Source organism: Watersipora subatra, chromosome 5, assembly GCF_963576615.1.
Source record: "Watersipora subatra chromosome 5, tzWatSuba1.1, whole genome shotgun sequence".
NCBI classification, from domain to species: Eukaryota; Metazoa; Bryozoa; class Gymnolaemata; order Cheilostomatida; family Watersiporidae; genus Watersipora; species Watersipora subatra.
Genome location: NC_088712.1, coordinates 58,259,702 through 58,279,694, shown reverse-complemented (window position 1 = coordinate 58,279,694; position 19,993 = coordinate 58,259,702). Strand labels below are relative to the sequence as shown.

At 35.2% G+C, this 19,993-nt stretch overlaps 1 protein-coding gene across 1 annotated transcript in view; it reads right to left on the bottom strand.

Moving 5' to 3' along the window:
• Window positions 1–19,993, bottom strand: part of LOC137397524 (SCO-spondin-like) — a 47,157-nt gene that overhangs the window by 19,038 nt on the left and 8,126 nt on the right. Inside the window, exons 6-10 of the mRNA XM_068083815.1 lie at window positions 17,008–17,313; window positions 16,386–16,568; window positions 16,110–16,280; window positions 15,836–16,006; window positions 15,418–15,585 (exon numbers count right to left, since the gene is read on the bottom strand). Coding sequence (XP_067939916.1) covers window positions 15,418–15,585; window positions 15,836–16,006; window positions 16,110–16,280; window positions 16,386–16,568; window positions 17,008–17,313 — 999 coding nt within the window. The remainder of the gene's footprint in view (window positions 1–15,417; window positions 15,586–15,835; window positions 16,007–16,109; window positions 16,281–16,385; window positions 16,569–17,007; window positions 17,314–19,993) is intronic.

Here is a 19,993-nt window from a genome sequence, read left to right as displayed (position 1 = left end):
CATTTCTTCAGATCAAAAACATTGTCATATATAACTACACCTTCTATTCAACAATAACATAATTTTATTTCATTGCAATATCACCAACCCTGTGACCCTATAACCTGATTATACAAAATAACTGACAGGAAAGAAGTTCAAAAAATAGTTTAGCTAACAAAAAAATCTTATTTCAAAAATTGCATTTTAAGTTGCTGTTCACAAGTACATAATTGCACATTGCTTTGGTACTGCAGAGTCTCACGTATTTACAATAAGTGAGTGCTTTGGTGTTTGTGTTTTCTCTGGCTTTTAGTTGGCTTTCGATTTTTCTGCTTAAACAGCCTACCATATGGCCAAATTTTGGCCATCTTTTCACATTATTAATGTTTTCCAAAAAAATATTGAAACAAAGAAAGATAATACATGCATAAAAAGTTGTTAACGTAGCACACTTAATAACTATTTTACCCTGAATAGATTGAGTTTACCCTGAATAAATTGAAAAAATTGTATTTCACTTTGTGCTTTTCTTCTGTCATAGTGATAATTTAAAAATTGCTCTAGTTAGTTGTATACCAGCCCTAGATCTGTTATTTACATGTGTAATGGTAACTATATATGGTATATGTACGGTAACTGCATCTGTTCTTGACCCGCTTTTTTCCCAATAGTCAGGTTTTACCGTTTCTGTTTAGGTCATCAAATATTCTCCATTCACCCTGCTGAGTTGCTAGCCACTATATATCCTCCAAATGCTTCACACCCAACTCTGTCTTTATACTCTTGAAGAGTTACAGATGCCAGCAGCACATTCACCAGACCCACATTTGCTACCCACCAACATCTTTTGGAATATCTCTACCACATGGTCACCTAATGAGTTTATGGGATGCAGTCATCCCACACCCTTCAAATACCAGAGGACTAGCCTCTTTTTTCTTTAAAAAGAGGCTAGTCAGCAGTTTGCTTTCCTTCAACATGTACCGTGACTTCTGAAACAGCTCTATTAATCCACTCTGCAGAAAAATTAAAAACATCAGATTTCAGATTACTACATGTACTAGCAACAATTTGCTAATAACAAGATTTTAGTCATTCAATTGATTTTTAAAAACATCCTAACAACAAATTTTCAGAAGAACATTGTGCCTGCAAGCTAGGATATTATCCTGAGACAGCAAAACAGAATTTGCCTAGTTACTGCCAAAATAACTCTTAACCTGTTTAAAAACTGTTTGGAAATATCAAAGGTTTTAAATATAATTTGTGCAAATAATGCAGCAACATATAAAATAAGTTTTTAATAAGCTGATACTCGTATATAAATGTAAAGCAGTGAGGAAGTTATTTTGGAGTTTAAAAGTTTATGGGTATCACATCATGCAAGCTCAAACTTTGGTCATTATAAAACGACTACAAATATTTTTTATCCAGTTTATGTCATAAATAAAGAATCAGCTGAAGTGATATTTGTCTAGCAATTCAAAAACTTTTGAAATTATTAAGAATTCAAGAAACTATTTTAACATAATAATACACTATATGAATTTTTAGATTGAAGCTTAACTGGCAAATGAAAACATGATTTTCTGGAAGTTAATAATGATTTAATAATGATAATGTATGACTAGTTTATTGCTAATACTACTGCTATTATATAAAAAAGAACAACCTATGACATCTTACTTCTCCCATTACGGTTGAAAGATCCTGTTTCTTATAGCAAAATCATTTGATACAGTAGAACCATTTAATACAGTGGAACCTCTTGATACAGTGGAGCCCTAAAGAGTTACATGTATATTAAAAGTACAACATGAATAACTCTCACAAGTAGAGGCATGGAAAAGTAACAAAGTCTCCTATTTCTTATAGCCTAATTATGAACATAATTTCAAAACAAATTTATATGTTATTTAGCATACTAGCCCTTTATGATATTTATCTACAGAACAGCGACATATGCAATTTTAGCTAAGATTAATGCAAAAGCTCACAAATCAAAGCAAAGTTCAAGTATATTTCTTGAGCATCAATATGTCAACAAAAACTGACCTTTGGCAATATCAGTATGTAAAGGAAATTTATTTTTGGTGGTTTACGAGAAAATCGAGGAATTTTTTAATGTATATATATAATCCGAGCAGCAGATGTGTGGCAATAAAGTAACAATCTGAGAAATAGGAGAAACCCAGCTTGGGGTTGAGTGAGATTACAAGCAATCAGATGAGCCTTCAGCTAGATAATGATAGTTTCTATATGCAATGTTCCTCAGCTGTGTAAAGCAACAGAAAAATAAGAACTATGGGTAGACGGTGTGCTAATACAAAATGTTAAAATGACAGTAGATATCACGTAGAAACAGAAAAAAGCTGGTGTGATGCCGTACACTGTAAACTTGTTCCATTAAAATCAATCTGCTCAAAATTGTTGTAAATCTTATCAGAAAGTATTTTTCTATCATTTGCAATTGTATCTGCTATTCTAAGTAGTCTAACTGTCATCATGTGTCAAGATTAAAATTCACAAAATTTGATTATGATTAAATTGCTCAGAAAAAAATGTTTGAAATGAGGTCACTAGTTGCTATCGTTGCTATATTTGATAACGGCTATTGCGTTCAAATTGCCGCGTTATTAGTATGATATTCTGCCGGTCTCTTTGCAACTACATTGTATAAGCTTCATAATCGCACTTTTGTGTAATCTGAGCCTTTTAACCACAAATAAGTTTCATCAATTTTAATCTTAAAACATCCTGGCTATCATATCACCTCAAACATCAAAAGCAACTATAAATGATAAAGAAATATCCATCCTTTCTGATAAAATCTACTAACATTTTCTTCGATTTCTTCTATAATCAGCTTTGGTTTTCTTTAAAATTCCGATCTTTAAACGACCCTATAAAAACATCTTAAACAATCGATACTTACCCAATACTTAACCAGAACTCTATGTAGCATGTCATAGGTGCAATTAGACATAAAAGGTGACCTGAGACCCACTCAAAACACTTTCTATTAGTAAGGACAACTTTCAAGGTAAGATTCTTAACGATAGGAAATGTATATCTTAGACATCTATGCTGAACATGTCTTAAGAAATCTACACAAAAACATTAGCAAATGGATGTATTTTTGTGTGACAAACAGATCTTTATATCAAAATTGAAAATAAGTTGCTTGACCATAGACAACTGTTTTCTTGTGTACAAGTTCCATATAACTGGAGAAGAAAGAACAATACTTCCTGTTTCTGTACATTATGAGTAGTAAACAAGACTTGTCATTTATTTGACAGGACTGGCTTTTATAACAAGTCCTAAAAGCAATATTAAAATGTTTTAAAGTTTTTATATTTGGTTAGCACGGTTTGCATTTTAAATAACTGGCACACACTTTACTAAAGCGGCAATGTTGCACACTCCAATTTATTACGAGGAGCTGTACTGAATTTGAAATATTCCTGAAAGTAGTTACATTTTAGTAAATTTTTGCATAATAAACTTTGATAAAATCTCCATCAGCTGAGTTGTGATCATTCAAACTTGCATTGCTTAACATATTTTGTGAAATAGTTTTTTTAAACTAATTTCTTAATAATATTGAGATATTTTTCAGCCTATTTTTATTGCAGCGTTTTGTTACTCACAAAAATTCAAAAACTTGTCACATCAGTTATTCATTTAAATTTATTTACTTTTAACTTTATATACGCATCAATATTATTAAAATGATCAAATGATAATATTGTGTTTCTCTTGTTTGAAGCCATCTTTTCATGAATAGCTGTACTAGACTGCAGAAGCTATAGAATGACTGCTCATGATGACTGTGTGTGCGTGCATACATGCATGTGTGTATATATATTTTGTGTGTGTGTGTGTGTGTGTGTGTGTGTGTGTGTGTGTGTGTGTGTGTGTGTGTGTGTGTGTGTGTGTGTGTGTGTGTGTGTGTGCGTGTGCATGTGCGTGTGTGTGTATGTGTGTGTGTTTGCGTGTTTGTGTTTGTGTATGAGTGTGTGTGAGCGTGTGTGCGTGTGTGCGTATGTGTGTGTTTGTGTGTGTGTATGTGTGTGTTTGTGTGTGTGTGTATGTGTGTGTGCGTGTGTGGGTGTGCGCGTGTGTGCGTGTGTGAGCATGTGTGCATGTGTGCTTGCATGGGTAAGTGCGTGTGTGCGTATGTGTGTGCGTGTGTGCTTGCATGGGTAAGTGCGTGTGTGCGTGTGTGTGTGTGCGTGTGCCTGTGTGTATGCATGGGCGCGTGTGTGCGTGTGCGTGTGTTTGCACTTGCATATGTATGTCTGTGTGCATTTGAGTAAGTGCGAGTATGCGCATGAGTGCCTGTGTGCGAGTGTGTGTGTGTGTGTGAATGTGTGTTTGTGTTTGCGCATGTGCACATGTGTTTGTGTGTGCGCAAATGCACATGTAAGTATACACATGTGTGCATATGTGCACATGGCCACCTTCCTATGTGTGCGTGTGTACGCGTATGAAGGTTTCTGCCCGTATATGTGTATAGGTGCATGATCAAATAACGAGCCAAAAATCACTATTAAAAAATCACAAGTAGAAAGTGCCACTCTGTTCAATTCACTAAAGAAGAAAATTAGGTACCATTTACCCTAGTTATTGCCAAAAAATCTTTTTGATTAATCAAAAAGAACAGAGCAGAAAAACACATTTATCTCTATTTATTCAGTAGTAATATCCATATATTAGTTTTTACAGCAGTCTTTGCTCATACTTTGCTGTACAATAGAAGTGACACTAAATCAATAACATGATAAATCATTTAGCTGTATTTATTATGCCAAGATTATGCCGTATTATTAAGGAAACAGTATATTGTCTCGCGTCAAGACACTTCCTCGCACCGCAAAGTACTAACTAATCACCTTAAAAGTGTGATATCGATGACTCAGAAGTTAGCTCAAGGCTATATAAGAAAAAGTGACTTCTGCATCTAGTAGTATTTGTTTACTGAGCATATCACAAGGTACATTGTAAGTATATATCTTTCTATTTTTGTTTATATAATATTAGATGAAACAAAGAAAAACTTTGTTTGCAGATTCTGTGCCTAAGATGAAACAAGTGCACAGTGTACACTCCATAGACCATGCATATGTAGGTATTATAGCTAGCATAACTTATGGTGTGGTCATGAGCAGAGTTACTACCATTTACACCTTGATGTTTGCTACAAATACACTCCTTATTATGGAGCTTTATAATGATGCATATGAAAAATCAAATAGTAATTTTCCTATTTTTAGATATGCGATATGTATTCAAATAGTATTGTATTAATTCACAATAATAGAATGGTTTTTACTTTTCTTTCTATGTATAAATACTTTTTCAGTAATGCATGTATATAACTTTAAATTTATAATTATATTTATTTCCTGAGGAGTAATTTTAGCATTTGCTGTTCATCGACTGCCTTTTAAGTACATGTAGATGGATGCTTGCATTATACAAAATTTAGACTAGTTAAACAAATTATACAAATTTAGAAAAGTTCTATAATATTCGATTAGGCCAAAAAAGCTTCGGCTCAAGTCTTACAAAAGCTTTTTATTCAACTTCTAGTTTGCTTTCTTCCAATTTGAAAGTATTAATATCAGTTTGTTTTGTAAAGCATGCATGTGAAGTCTTTTGTTGTATTACATTTGAGATATTTGATTGACATAAATATTAATAAAAAAAAGTCTGTAATACTTAGTTTGGTTTAAAGAAAAACAGTTTGCTTAATGCAAGTGTGAATAATTGTTTAAAAATAAGTATGGTAAAGTGACATTGATGTGTTTATCAACGAAATGGTTTGTAAAGCTATATGAAGCAACAGTATTTAAATATTTTGTGTTTTAACCTTGTAAATTTTGTCTTGGTTTTAGGAAGATGGCTCAAACTTTGTCTTTCGTGCTGCTCGCTGCCTTTATGTGTAAGTATTGAGATGCTATTTACTTAATGAATTCTTATTTTGTTTATTTCAAGGCTTGAGGCCTGAATAGTATAGTATTAAAAACATGTTTGTAAACTTTTGGCTTCTTGTAGGTATGGCTATGGCAACTGACTATGGATCAAAAAGAGTAGTAGGTGGTGGACACTTTGGTAAGTACTAACCTTATGTGTTTTATGTTAGTACACTGTACAGGTTTATCGAATATTCTATTTTAATTTGCAAATGGCTGGAGTATCAATTAAGCTGTGGCATTGTTTGCATTTACAACAGTGAGCCGATGGGGTGCTTGGGAAGCATGGTCTAGCTGCAGCAGAACCTGTGGACGGGGAACTCAAACAAGGTCAAGAACATGCGGTTATAACTTCAAAGTATCTAGCAGTCATTACCTACCTGTTCCTGTGTGTCAAGGCTCGTCTACTCAAAGTCGAAGTTGCTCTGTGCGACCCTGTCCAAGTAAGTTAAACCTTTCAATTACTTAATTTCATCTTATTCCTTGAACGTTTCCTTGTAAGTATTTGTGAGGGGCACACACAACTGCTGTTACAAGTAGTGATATTTTAATGTTTAGTTAATGGAGGATGGAGCAGCTGGTCTCCATACAGTTCCTGCTCAAAGTCCTGTGGTGGTGGAGTAAGAACCCGTACCAGAACTTGTACCTACCCTCGACCAGCATTTGGTGGTAGAAAGTGCTCAGGACCAAGCAGTCAGAGTGCCAAGTGCAACACCCAAGGCTGCCCTAGTAAGAACACAGTAGTTTTACATCATTGCCAATCAGAAAAGTGTTTTTATAATCTGCAAAGCTAAAGAATATTATACAGTATATTTTGATGCTTTATAGTTGATGGAGGATGGACTGGCTGGTCTAACTGGAGTTCTTGCATCTTAAACTGCAGAATGGGCTTCAGAACAAGAACCAGAAGCTGCACTAATCCAAAACCACAAAATGGTGGCAGCAACTGCAGTGGTAGCTCTAAAGATAAGGAGAGCTGTCGAAATGTTTCATACTGTAAGTGAACCTTTCTATAAACCACTGTAAGGATTTCATTTCCCTACAACGGTCGAGTCTCTTTTTGCAAAACTCTTACAACATATGAATTAATAAATGCAAGTAGGCAGAACTTGAGCATTAAACTTCACATATACTAATAGGACAAATTATGTTGGCTTTATCATGTTTTCAGGCTATGGGCTCTACTAACTGCCAGCACTGAGCTGAGCTGGTTCTACTGATCTGCTCTTGATAAAACATGGAGAAGACTAAAAGCCTGGACATTCTGGATTTCTTGGCTTGAAACTTACCTTTGCACATTTTATCTTTTTTAAAGTAAATAATGGTTGATGAAAATAAATGGCTCTAATGCAGTTAAACTCTGAATGTTTACTGTCAGAAAGTAAGGCTTAAAATAATTTCCTATTAACACATGTTCTCTTGGACTAAAACAGAAATGCCAGAACTATGGCAGTTTGAATTAAGGTTGATTATACAGATTATTTGTGATAAGGCAATATATTGGTTAACTGAGAGTAACGGCTGACACATTTAGGCTATATTAATATTAAAATTATACTATATACTATTGTAGGTTATATTAATTATACTACAATGTCAAACAAGATATAAAATCATAGGTTTATAAACGTGATTAATATATATTATACAAGCATTGAGCCCAATAAATCCATAAACCCCGATGTTGCCCATAAATCTTTTTGTTTTCAATCTTTTTGTTTTCAGTTACCTGTCAGCAGCACAACTATAGATTCACAACTACACAACATTCACAGCAATCCATGAACGTGTGCGGCAAATGTGAGGGCAAATGTGCTTAATGCATTTGAAAATCTAATTCTAATCAAATAGATGTTGAAAAGGCTGGTTGTCAAGAACGAAACAAAGTTTACAAGCCAAAACCTTTTGGCATTCTGGCGGAAGGCATTTAGCTTCTGTGCATAAATTTTGAATGAAGTCAACAAGAAAATATAGAGTCAACAAGAAACTCATAGAGGCGCATAATTCACAATTATAAAGTGGGATTTATGACTTGAGATGTATTTGTGTCATAAGTATAAACATTTATGGTTGGTGAAAATTTAGCAGAAAACTCCCATGTGATAGTTACAAACGCACCTAAACATATCCTACTACACTCTTGTTCTTTTTTGTTATTAGACAGTTTATTAATCCAGATAATACCAAATCAGGTGTGTTAAAGATGTCAACCCCTCTGCCTGTAGGTAGTAAACACTAGCTACAGGCTAGTGTGGGAACTGCAGTAATGAAAGATTTCACCCGTGGGCTACTGACTTACACGTACATAAAGAAGTCATGGGAATGTAAGTTAGGTCTACATAGAGATATGATATCTATTATAGACATATAAAAAGGAAGTAATAATAATTTGGCATTTACTAAATGAAAGCTCATAGATATGAACTTATCAAGATATGGTTTCAGTTTCAGAAATGCAACTATAACAACCTTGTACATGTTTGTACTGAGTATAAAAGCTGATTGGCACAAGGCAATATGTTAAACTCTATTTTAGACAACATATTTATTCCTCAGTAAACAGTAGTATAGAACGACTGTAAATATCTAAATTTAATCAAAAGTATTCCAAACACATACATGTATATGCTTATTGGTTTTAGGCATAGTCAAATCTTTTACAGCTTCGAAGTGAAACCTAACAAAGGTGATAAGAAAATGTTTTCCTTTGAAAATAAAATTTAATAAGATTAGGTATACATTGATATGTATCAGAGGCCAAGGAAGTTATATTTATTGTTCCAGCTTTTCAGTAATTGGTAAATGTGCATAAACCGTTTACTTGTAACTCTTTCAGATACGTGGCAAGAAAAATCCAATACAATCACTTTTGCATATTAATAATGACTTAATTTGCTTCTTAGGCATGTAGTAAGGACTTCCTCTACATTGCTAAAAGGCTGGTACAAAATAAAAACAGGAGGAGGACATCCTCGTGGCAAATCATCTGTCAACTACATTTTAGTCCTACGCCGAGGCGATGATAAATTGACAACAATTTTCGGTCTATGAATAATCGTATATCCCATGGCGTCACACACTTGGTGGCTCTTGTATGTTTAAATATTACTTTTATGCCGCTAAAGAAACTAGCTTAATCAACTATCAGCCTGAGTATTTTAAGTAAAACTGGTAACAATAACACGACAGAATATGACTTTATGTCTTGGATTCAAATTCTTAAGAACTTTAGCAATTCTGCAATATCTAAAATGACAATCAAAAAAGGACAGTTTTATTTAGTTAATAGGTAGTTTATTTAGATATAGCAAAACTGCTGCAGGCTCAAGTGACAGCATAAATACTCAGAACTTCAGTAAAATAGTTTGATTAAGCGGACAAAAATGTAGAGTTTAGGTGGGCCGCTATATTTGTGGTAGTAATCCTATTTCTGCCTTCATGTATATATATATATATATACTAGCTGTACTACCCAGCATTGCCCGAGTAATAAAGAAGTCTTCGGTCAGAAAATTGATTTGCATTTAACATATGTGACCCAGGCAGTCAGAATGTACAATCGTGCTAAAACAACATTTTTGAGTTATTCACAGATTCAAAATCAGCAGTATCTGAGGATTTTAATGCAATCTAAATTTTTTAAATCGGATCATATATGCCCAGGTTATGCAAGATTTAGTAGAGAAGGTCTCACAATGAACTTAAACTGTTGTTTTGAGTTTAGGCAGGATAAGGTTGCCGATTCATGAATCGTAAATCATGGTATTTGTTTACAAACCAAAATGCCATAGCAACAGACCACTTAATCTCAACCTATATTGATGAAACCTGGCATTCTACACATTAAAACCCTGAAAAAGATGATGGTCACATTTTTATTTAAATTTGATTGTCGGTTGACCTTCCAAAGGTCAGGGTAAGGTCAGCAATATATGTGGCTAAAAGCTCACTTTCCTGGAGATTTACATTAAAAGGGTATGCTTCAAACTGGGCACTTCTCATCAAGCTATATTGCTATGACTGCATATATTGTCTATCAAAATTGCCCATCTATACAGAAGGTCATGGTAAGGTCAACGAAAGGTGACCACAGAGGGCATCAAGATGCGGAAATATTGTGGTGGATTTGCCACCAAGTAAATAACGTTTTTTTTTATTATTATAGGGAGTTGTGCCCTATTTTATCTTTTTCCCGATTAGCCACGCCCTCATGGGCTGGCCTTATGTTCCACTAATTTGCATATCTTATAGTATATAAAGGAAGGCATCAGCCTTATTATTTCGTTCTGAAATACATGTTGTTCCATGAACCATCTCTCTCTTCAGTTTTTCTGATAAGGAGAATTACTTGATTTATTGCAAGTATCTCGGCATTTTGCCTCTAAGCGCTGCTCGGTATATCAGGACAAGTCGACCTGTCGACCTCTACTGGCTGTCGACCCTGTCGACCTTGCTGTAGACTGTCGACCTGTCGACCAGGAGTCGACCCCTGTCTAGAGACGAGCAATTGTGTTGCCTATAGCGTAAGACGTCTCGTACGCCGCTGTGTGTTGGTGACGCAATCTAACGTAAGGTTGCCTAAGTTGGTGACTTGTTACCTGTAGCATAAGACATTTCGTATGCCGCTGCGTGTTGGTAACTCGGCCCAACGCAGTGCTACCCGAAGTTAGTAATTGGTTGTCACCTGTAGCGTAAGACGTCTCGTACGCTGCTGGCGTGTTAGTGATTCAGTCCAACGCAGTGCTCCCTGAATTAGGGATTGTTGTTACCTGTAGTGTAAGACGTTTTGTACGCCGCTACGTGTTGGTGGCTCAACACAACACAATATCAACCCAACTCATCAGGTGACCATTCAATCTAGAGCTATTTTTATGTAGTTTAACACTTACACATTGTAACACAGAGTACACAACAGAGATTTATTGTAGCCTATTCAACGGGATTGCTTGTTATATTAGTGGCAGTTTGTCCCAACACAACCATATCAAATGGGTCCTTCGGTAATCCTTGATACACAGTTCTAACGAGGCTTATTTGTTTAGATGACATAAAACTAGTGCAAATTTCCTTAAATTTGCATCCACTTATTAATTTGATGTCAACGGCTATAACGGGAAAGTTATCAGCAGTGATAGGCTGATCGTTATTCTCTGTAATTTAATTAATTAGGATTATCGCTGTTACTCTCCTTATCGTTGGCAGCCACATATTGCGTAAGCAGCTGTATTTCTGAGGTTTCCTTATTATCACAATCCTCATCATCGCTTTCACTATAATCTGAGGCAGCTGACTTAGATTCTAAGTAAAAATACTTAGAATTACACCTAAATTATTAGCGTCAACTAGCCGTAATTTGTGCGACGGTTTATTTTGTTTTAGCCTGAAGCGTTGAAACAGAAAATGACGACGTACACGCGCCCACCCGCAATTAAAGTCTATACTTAAGATCTTGGGTTATGGTAAATTCCATAGCAACCACCGATATGGGTAGATTTAAATGGCAATTCTAGCTTTATGATTGGTCAGACACAAAAATAAACAAGACCACGTGAAAGAGCAGGGTTGAACGCACTATAAACCACTGTTTACTAAAATAGTGACGGTGAGTCATATAATAGCATATAGCATATAGCACGCGTTGCGCTCTATTGTGAACAATCCAATTACCGCACGATTGTACATTCTGACTGCCGGGGTCACATACATGTATAACAACATTTGCCATTCTAACTTTCAAACTACATATCATTAGAAAAGTGTTTTGTGTATTTGAAATAAATTAAGAGAAAATAAAAAACAACTGTAAAGGTTTTTAAACTTTGTCAAACAACTTTCAAACTTTATATCATGAGAAAAATGTTTTTATGTGCAGGTCAATTAAATCAAAAAAAATAAAATGGTTATTAAATTAAATGACTGTAAATGTGGAATAATTAGCAAGTAATAGCTAAATTAAATCGGTTTTGCTACGATTACAATAAAAGATGATTCTGTAATGATACAATAATTACGAGCTGAGAAAAGAAAATAAAAATCTTGAATATGCAGAATTAATAATAACAATTCTTGCATAGAAGTGTGTATGTATAAAAAAAGGTTCCTGGTCTACCAGAAACTATGCATCTAAACTGTGAATACGACAACACTGGTACCTTTCAACATTAGTACAAATGTAAAAATGAAATGTCGGACTGTCTTTGTCTGATTGAACGGTGAGAGAAAGAAGAGGTTCTTTCCATAGAAACGATATAGTCGGCTACGTAAGCAGAATTAGACATTACCTCAGATATAGTAATTGAACCTTCAAAAAAATATTTCTTAACAGGGGCACAGTAACGTGTGGCCACATCGGAAAAATAATCATCATGCGCTATAGCTGTATAGCTATAGCTGTATAGCTATAGCTGGAATGACAGACATACGTTGAGAAATATACACTGTATATATATATGGATTTAGCTTGTTCTTAATGTACAAACACTAATTGGTATTAGTTGGTTCTCATGATTAGACTCATAGTTAGTTGATAAAAAGTAAAAATCATCTATGTCTGCATCTACATCTGATGCTTAGCATGAGAGACATGGTATAGCCATTAGAATTTTTGTTTTATCAAACCTGACTTTAGTCATGTGACAGGAACATCACCATGGCAGAAGTCTTCAACTGACCGCCAACAACCAGTGTCAATTTAGTTGCATGCTTAGCACTCTTCCTGCTGTCTGCCTACTATAACTGTAAAGAGCATTGGTTGGGGGTATTTTTGTAATGTTAATGTGAAAAATAATAGCCAAAAGTGTTGGTCATCTGAAAGGTTTGTTACATGCTAATTCAGCAATATGAAGAAATTCTCTAAACAACTACCCTTGTTATGTTTTGGATGAAATGTAATTTTAGATCTGCATCAGAATATTCTATTGATTTATAGATTAGAATTTATAAGTTTACAGCTATGAATTTGATAAAGCCAATATCACTAATAAAACAAAAATCAAAGGAATCATTACTTTTATATTATGTTTATTTGTGCTTTAAATATCACACAAATGCGTCTAACATGTACTTGACATAATTTCTAAGTTTTTAACATGGCCACCAGTGAAGAGTCATTAACTACTGACAGTATGCAAGTTGTTGGTTTACAGCTTAATATTGAGACCGAACAGTAATAATAATTTAATAATGCTGCAGTGATCAGTATAACTAGTGGTGGCTTCTAATCACAAGTCACTGCTTTGCTGCCAAGAAAGAGAGAGAGAGAGAGAGAGAGAGAGAGAGAGAAAGAGGGAGAGAGAGAGAGAGAGAGAGAGAGAAAGAGGGAGAGAGAGAGAGAGAAAGAGGGTGAGAGAGAGAAAAGGAAAGAGAGATGGAGAGAGGGGGAGAGAGAGAGAGAGGGAGAAAGAAGGAGCGAGAGATGGAGAGAGGGGGAGAGAGAGAGAGAGGGAGAAAGAAGGAGCGAGAGATGGAGAGAGGGGGAGAGAGAGAGAGAGGGAGAAAGAAGGAGCGAGAGATGGAGAGAGGGGGAGAGAGAGAGAGAGAGAGAGAGAGAAAGAGGGAGCGAGAGATGGAGAGAGGGGGAGAGAGAGAGAGAGGGAGAAAGAGGGAGCGAGAGATGGAGAGAGGGGGAGAGAGAGAGAGAGGGAGAAAGAGGGAGCGAGAGATGGAGAGAGGGGGAGAGAGAGAGAGAGAGAGAGAAAGAGGGAGCGAGAGATGGAGAGAGGGGGAGAGAGAGAGAGAGGGAGAGGAGAGAGAGAGGGAGAAAGAGGGAGAGAGAGAGAGAGAGAAAGAGGGTGAGAGAGAGAAAAGGAGCGAGAGATGGAGAGAGGGGGAGAGAGAGAGAGAGGGAGAAAGAAGGAGCGAGAGATGGAGAGAGGGGGAGAGAGAGAGAGAGAAAGAGGGAGAGGGAGAGAAAGAGAGAGAGAAAAGGAGAAGAAGAAAAAAGACCCAATATTTTTATTGTTTATATCTTATGTAACTGAACGCTGTAGTACACCTTTTGTTCTCATTGTGATAATTTCAATGTTTATCTGATGCAGGACAATTTTTGTCACAACAATAATAATAATTTTATGCGCAGGTAATTATAATAATAACAATAATATGCTGATTACATATAACTCCAAAGCAGCCAGATAAATAAAAGATTTATTGGTTAACGTTTATGGTAGTTTAGCCTAAAGTTGAAGCATCCATAAAAATCATGGAAAGCTCTGAGTGAGAATCTTTAAAAACAAAAGCTACTCTTTTCAAACAATATCAATGACATAATTATTTAGCCTTATTCTAAAAATATACAATAACTTTAGTGTATTCTTGTTAGATTTATGCTTGTGTTAAGCAGAGCCATTATAATTTCCTTTGCTTTTTGATGAATAAATTTTATATCTAATATAAGATACTAGCGCACTGGCAGTTCCGTGTGCCAAAAGAGATCATTATGTATAATTCTCATGTGCACAATTATTACATGATGCTGGAAGGTGGTGTAGTGGTGCATTGATACGTGTGTTGGTCCAATAAGCAGACTATGTGAGTTCATTACCTGTGTGAAGCATTTTTTCCTAGCTCTCTTAACATGGCTTTGGACAGATGGAAAAACACGGATCTTATTATAGTAAATATTTGCTTACAACTACACTGTAGATATGTTAGTTGTTATTCTCTCTCTAATTTATATCAACAACTCACCAATCTTAAGCCAGCTGGATACATGATTCACTGTATGCTGAGGTATTCACACATCAATATTGATGACTTTTTACACATCTCATTTTGTAGATACACGGTTTAACTACCACAAACTTTACATCTCTGATGTGTAATAATTTGAAAGCTCAAGTCCAAATATTCGGAGAAGCTACATAAATATTGTTACTGTTTGTAAAGCTGAGAGGAGTTGTCGCACCTATATGACTATACATCAAATTTGATGAATAACCGCAGGAAATATTTTTGGTGCAAACCTTGTGCATTATACTTAGCACTTTATACATTATTCAGTGCAAATCAAATATTTAACAATTGTCATAGCACCCATATTGTTGTTGGCTGTATGAGCTTTGGACTAATTTACCCAGAAAGCTCAAGCAAAACATTAAGGGTTGATTGAAGTAGTATTCCATTATATTTTCACATCTTTATAAAATGTATAAAATAAAAAACATATAATACAAGATTACAAACATTTAGCTCCCCAAGTCCTCCAAATGTATATTAACAGAACAAACTCAATGAAAGTGAAGTTCCACTTCAACTAGCTTTTGGTGAAGTTGATTAGAAGCTTCTCTCAGCCTTGACCTTTAGTAGAGTCCATAGCCTGAAAGACAACACAAATTAGAATAAGGGAGTTTGTTATTTTCCCGATGATACTATCAGTAGAAGCTAATTTCTTTTAAGTCTTAGGCTCCAGATGTTGTTGTTATTTATGGAGAAACAAAGAGTAATATGTACTCACAGTATGACACGGTGCGACAACTCTCTTTATCTTTAAAGCTACCGATGCATTTTCTGCCACCATTTTGTGGTCTAGGGTTGGTGCAGCTTCTAGTTCTGGTTCTGAAACCGTTTCTGCAGTTTCCTACACATGAACTCCAGCTAGACCAACTGGTCCATCCTCCAATAACTATAAAAAAATACCACTTCAGTATTGAACAAACAGTGATATGATACGGCAGCAAAGCAGTGGATTAAGGCAGCTTGATCCTGCTTATTAGAAGCATATTTGTGCCACTTTATTACTAATATTTTTATTTTTACTTTTCAATTCATAAAATTTTTTTTCAAATTCCTAAAAAGTTCCAACTTTGCAGATTCAACTAGGAAAATGGTAAAATTAGAAAAAAAAACTAAAAGATAAGTAAGCCAATGCTTACTTGGGCAGCCTTGGGTATTGCATTTGGTACTCTGGCTACTCGGTCCAGAGCAGTTCATTCCACCATTGGCTGGTTGAGGGTTGGTGCAAGTTCTGGTACGGCTTCTTACTCCACCGCCGCAAGACTTTGAGCAGGAACTGTATGGAGACCAGCTGCTCCATCCTCCATTCACTGCAGTCAACAGACACAAATGTTCCTTAGTCATTTTAAATGCTTGAATGAGAGAAAATGTTTTTCATCGTTTGATCATTTCTAGCTATGTTCGAACATCTACCTGGGCACCCCTGGTTGTTGCAGGATCTGCTGTCTCTTCCAGAACCCAAACAGCCTTTTCCTCCATTAGATGGTGCTGGGTTGTTACATTCTCTCTCTCTTCTTTGAACTCCACCTCCACAGCTCTTTGAGCAAGTGGTGTATGGGCTCCATTCCCCCCACATACCATCAACTAAAACAGAGTTGGAACTAAATTTAGCATACTTTGGAGACAAGTGAGTTAGCAAAGTTTATACAAGTAAGAAAAAGTGTTTTAATAAATTGTCTAGGAACTAACCTGGGCAGGGTCGAACATTGCATGTTCTTGTTTGGGTTGCTGATCCTTGGCATACTGGATTTGGCAAAATGTTGGGATTTACACCGCTGAAGATAAATCCGCAGGTTCTTGCTCTTGTCTGGCTTCCAATTCCACATGTTTTGGTGCAGCTAGACCACTCTCCCCACTGGCTCCATCTTGTGCCTGTGAAATCATCCAGTAGACAAATTGGAACTATTTCAAAGGCCATTTCCTCTAGCAATTGAACAGCATGCTAATGGCTGCTGTTGAATATGTACTAGTTGTTAACATTGACCACGGTCATTTGTTTGTTTTGTATATAGAAATTAAGACTTTCTGGTAGTATTTACTCACTCATTTATTATGTAATCATTATGTAATTGTTATGTAATTATGCTTTTACTCATTAGTCTCATCTATATAGTTAGTCAGTTGCTGTTTAGCTATCAAATATAAAAGTTTAACAGCTACTCACGCTGAACATTCTTATATCAAAATACTGAGTGATATCTGAGGAAGTGCAACATTACAAATATTTAGTCACTTTGTTAGGCATAATTTTAAAAGTTTGATGTTATAAATTTTTGTTCTTCATCCACACAAAGATATGAACATGACTTACCAAAGCCAACACCTCTTCCATTGTTTTCACCATTTGGCGCATCAAAAGGTCTACCATTGTTTCTACCGTTCGGTCCACCAAAAGGTCCTCCATTGTTTCCACCATTTGGCCCATCAAAGGGTCCACCATTGTTGCCACCATTTGGCCCATCAAAGGGTCTACCATTGTTTTCACCTCTGTTTCTACCATTTGGTCCATGAAAGGGTTTACCATTGTTGCCACGATTGTAGCTAGCCTCGTCGTCACCGTATCCTACATAGCCATCTCCTTTGTCTCCACCACCATAGTTACCACAAAGGGCTACACCTGTAATTAAAAACCATTTCTTACTGAAATATTTTAAAGCGGAACCATATCTTTAGTGATAATTATTTTGGAAGCAGAAAGAAGTTTCAGATTTACTAACCGATAACGGCTGCTAAAGTGAGAACGGCGAGAGTTCTTGACATCTTCCTGAAACAAAGCAAATGGTTGAATTTAAATACTTGGCAACTTACATTACTCACTCAGTTTTATGCTTTTTCATTGGATCCTCCAGTCTTAGGCAAGAAAGTGTTTTTAAATGCTATTAGTATGGTTTCAATAATGTACTAAAATACTATATCACATCTTTCAATCTTTCTTGTCAAGCCCATTTTCTAATATAAATAAAATATAATCTACATGTACATGTAATGTGCAGCATAGTAAAATGAAGCTGTGCACTTTCACATAATGTTAACAGCGTGTGGAAAATCTTATAAACTACTTAATACGTAAGTATTTGTGTTTATGATAAAAATCTATATAAGCTGAAATAAAATGGAAAACTAATACTCAAAATTAATGCTAAAAGAAATACAATTTCCAGGTTTTAGAATAAAACTTGGATGTAGCAAGCTCCACTATAGAGAAATCTCATTTACCTTGTTTTCTGGTGTGTCCAAGTAGAGGCTGTGCATGCTCTCTGCTGTGTAACTCCTTTTTATAGCATCTGCTCCTACAGTTCTGTCAAAGCTTGCACTTCCTCAATGTGAGTGATTGCTGTTTGATTGTATCAGAGAGTATCAATCTATAACGACACGAGTCTAATACCAGGAGGCTGGTGACAATGATGAATATACAATCTGCGCCTTCATGTCATAAGTATGAATATTCCGGGTACTTATGGTAGATGAAATCCTAGAAGCCTACTCCTACACACTTTGCTCCGTTGTTCTTTTATGTTATAAGTCAGGCTATTTATCCAAATAATACTGACACATTGCAGTTGATTGCTTATTCATTTTCCTGTCATTAGTGAATACAATAATAGGAGAGAATTTTGGTAGAAGGCTCTGCGTGCCAGCCAATGATTTACTTCAAGTTCACCAAAGAGCAAGTTAGGTGAAAACAAGCGTATGAAATCTGTAGACATCTAGACTAAAATTAGAAGAAAAATCAACCCTAAAATGGTTAGACACGGACACATAAATGCTAGTATCAGTGTAAGAAATGCAACTGTAGCTACCTTAAAGTGTTTTTACTTAGTCTAGAAGCTGACTGATATAATGCAAAACTTCAACATACATGTATTTTCTAGGCAATATAACCTGCCATATAAAAGGGCATATTAATAGCTTTAAAGCTGACAATATTCAAACATACATATGCTTATTGATTTTTGCATAGTCCAATCTTTTTTCAGAACAAACAGTTTGAAATAAAAACTGGGCAAATACTCTCTTGTTTGTGAAAGTCATATTTGTATTTGCTGACAATATGCGAGTTCTGGCTGCGTTTGCAATCAGACAAAAATCTAAAAATATTGCTAGCAGCCATTTTATCAACAAACCTTTAAGAAATTGAGTTAAAAACTCAGCTTAATCAATTCCTTGATAACTCACAGAGACAGAGATATAACCGTGCAAAATATCATATGACAATTTTCAGTTGTTTTCACATTCTCGACTGTTTTTCAGGTTTTGTGTTTTTACTAAAAGTTTTCTATCTATAGTTTTTTTATAGAAAATTTTTTGTAAAAAGTATATAAATAGCTTTAATAATTAATTAAGAAAAAAAAAAACAACTTTGATGACATAAGAACTAAGTAAAAAAACACAATTAATAAAATACAGCTATTTATTTACTTTATTTCTACCGAAAAGAGTTTCAGGAATAATTATAAACAATTGATATAATCGCCTTCAACATACACATAGTTGAGTGTTCTCTACTTAAACAATATTGAATATTATGTTAATTTCTGGTTATTCAGAATATTCTCCTATGCAACCTAGTTCGTAAAAATCTGTGCACATTGACAGCTAAGTGACAGTCCATCACTAGTGCATACATACACATATTAACACCAACAACTTCAGAAGCTTTTTAGTGTTTGAGATCAAATTACTATTAAAATAGGTAACCCCATTGGCAAAGGGCATTCTAAAAAACTCTGAAAACAAATTACAACTGTAAAATTATTTTAACCACATAAAATGTTTGACGAACTGAGCACTGGTACATGTATTATTTATTTCATATTATGTTTCTGAATACAATGATAAATACAATAGAACTCAAATACTTGGTTAAATTTCAGAGTAATTAGCTGCATTAAACCTTACTTCTTAGACAAACCACAGAAATTGAAATATATTCTTGATACAAAATCAAAGTATGATAACAGTTTAGCTGATTATTGGAATCTCACAAGGCTCTGAACATGCTGATGACAACAAAATTTGCTACAGAAACCTGAATTTGCACTATTTATTTGTTAAGTTAGCATTGAACAATCTTAGAATAACAGCGTCTTGTATACTTCACTATACCCATTAAGGAGTTACTTTGTTTTTGATGTTTGTTAACATTTAAAATGAGAAAGATTTAGGCGTACTCAGTAACGCTAGCTTTGTCATGATCATCTTATATGACATACTAGACAAAAATCTACCCGGAGCTTTCGTTCCTGACCTTAATGCAACTCTGTTTTCATTATACATAATACTATAGATAATTTTAT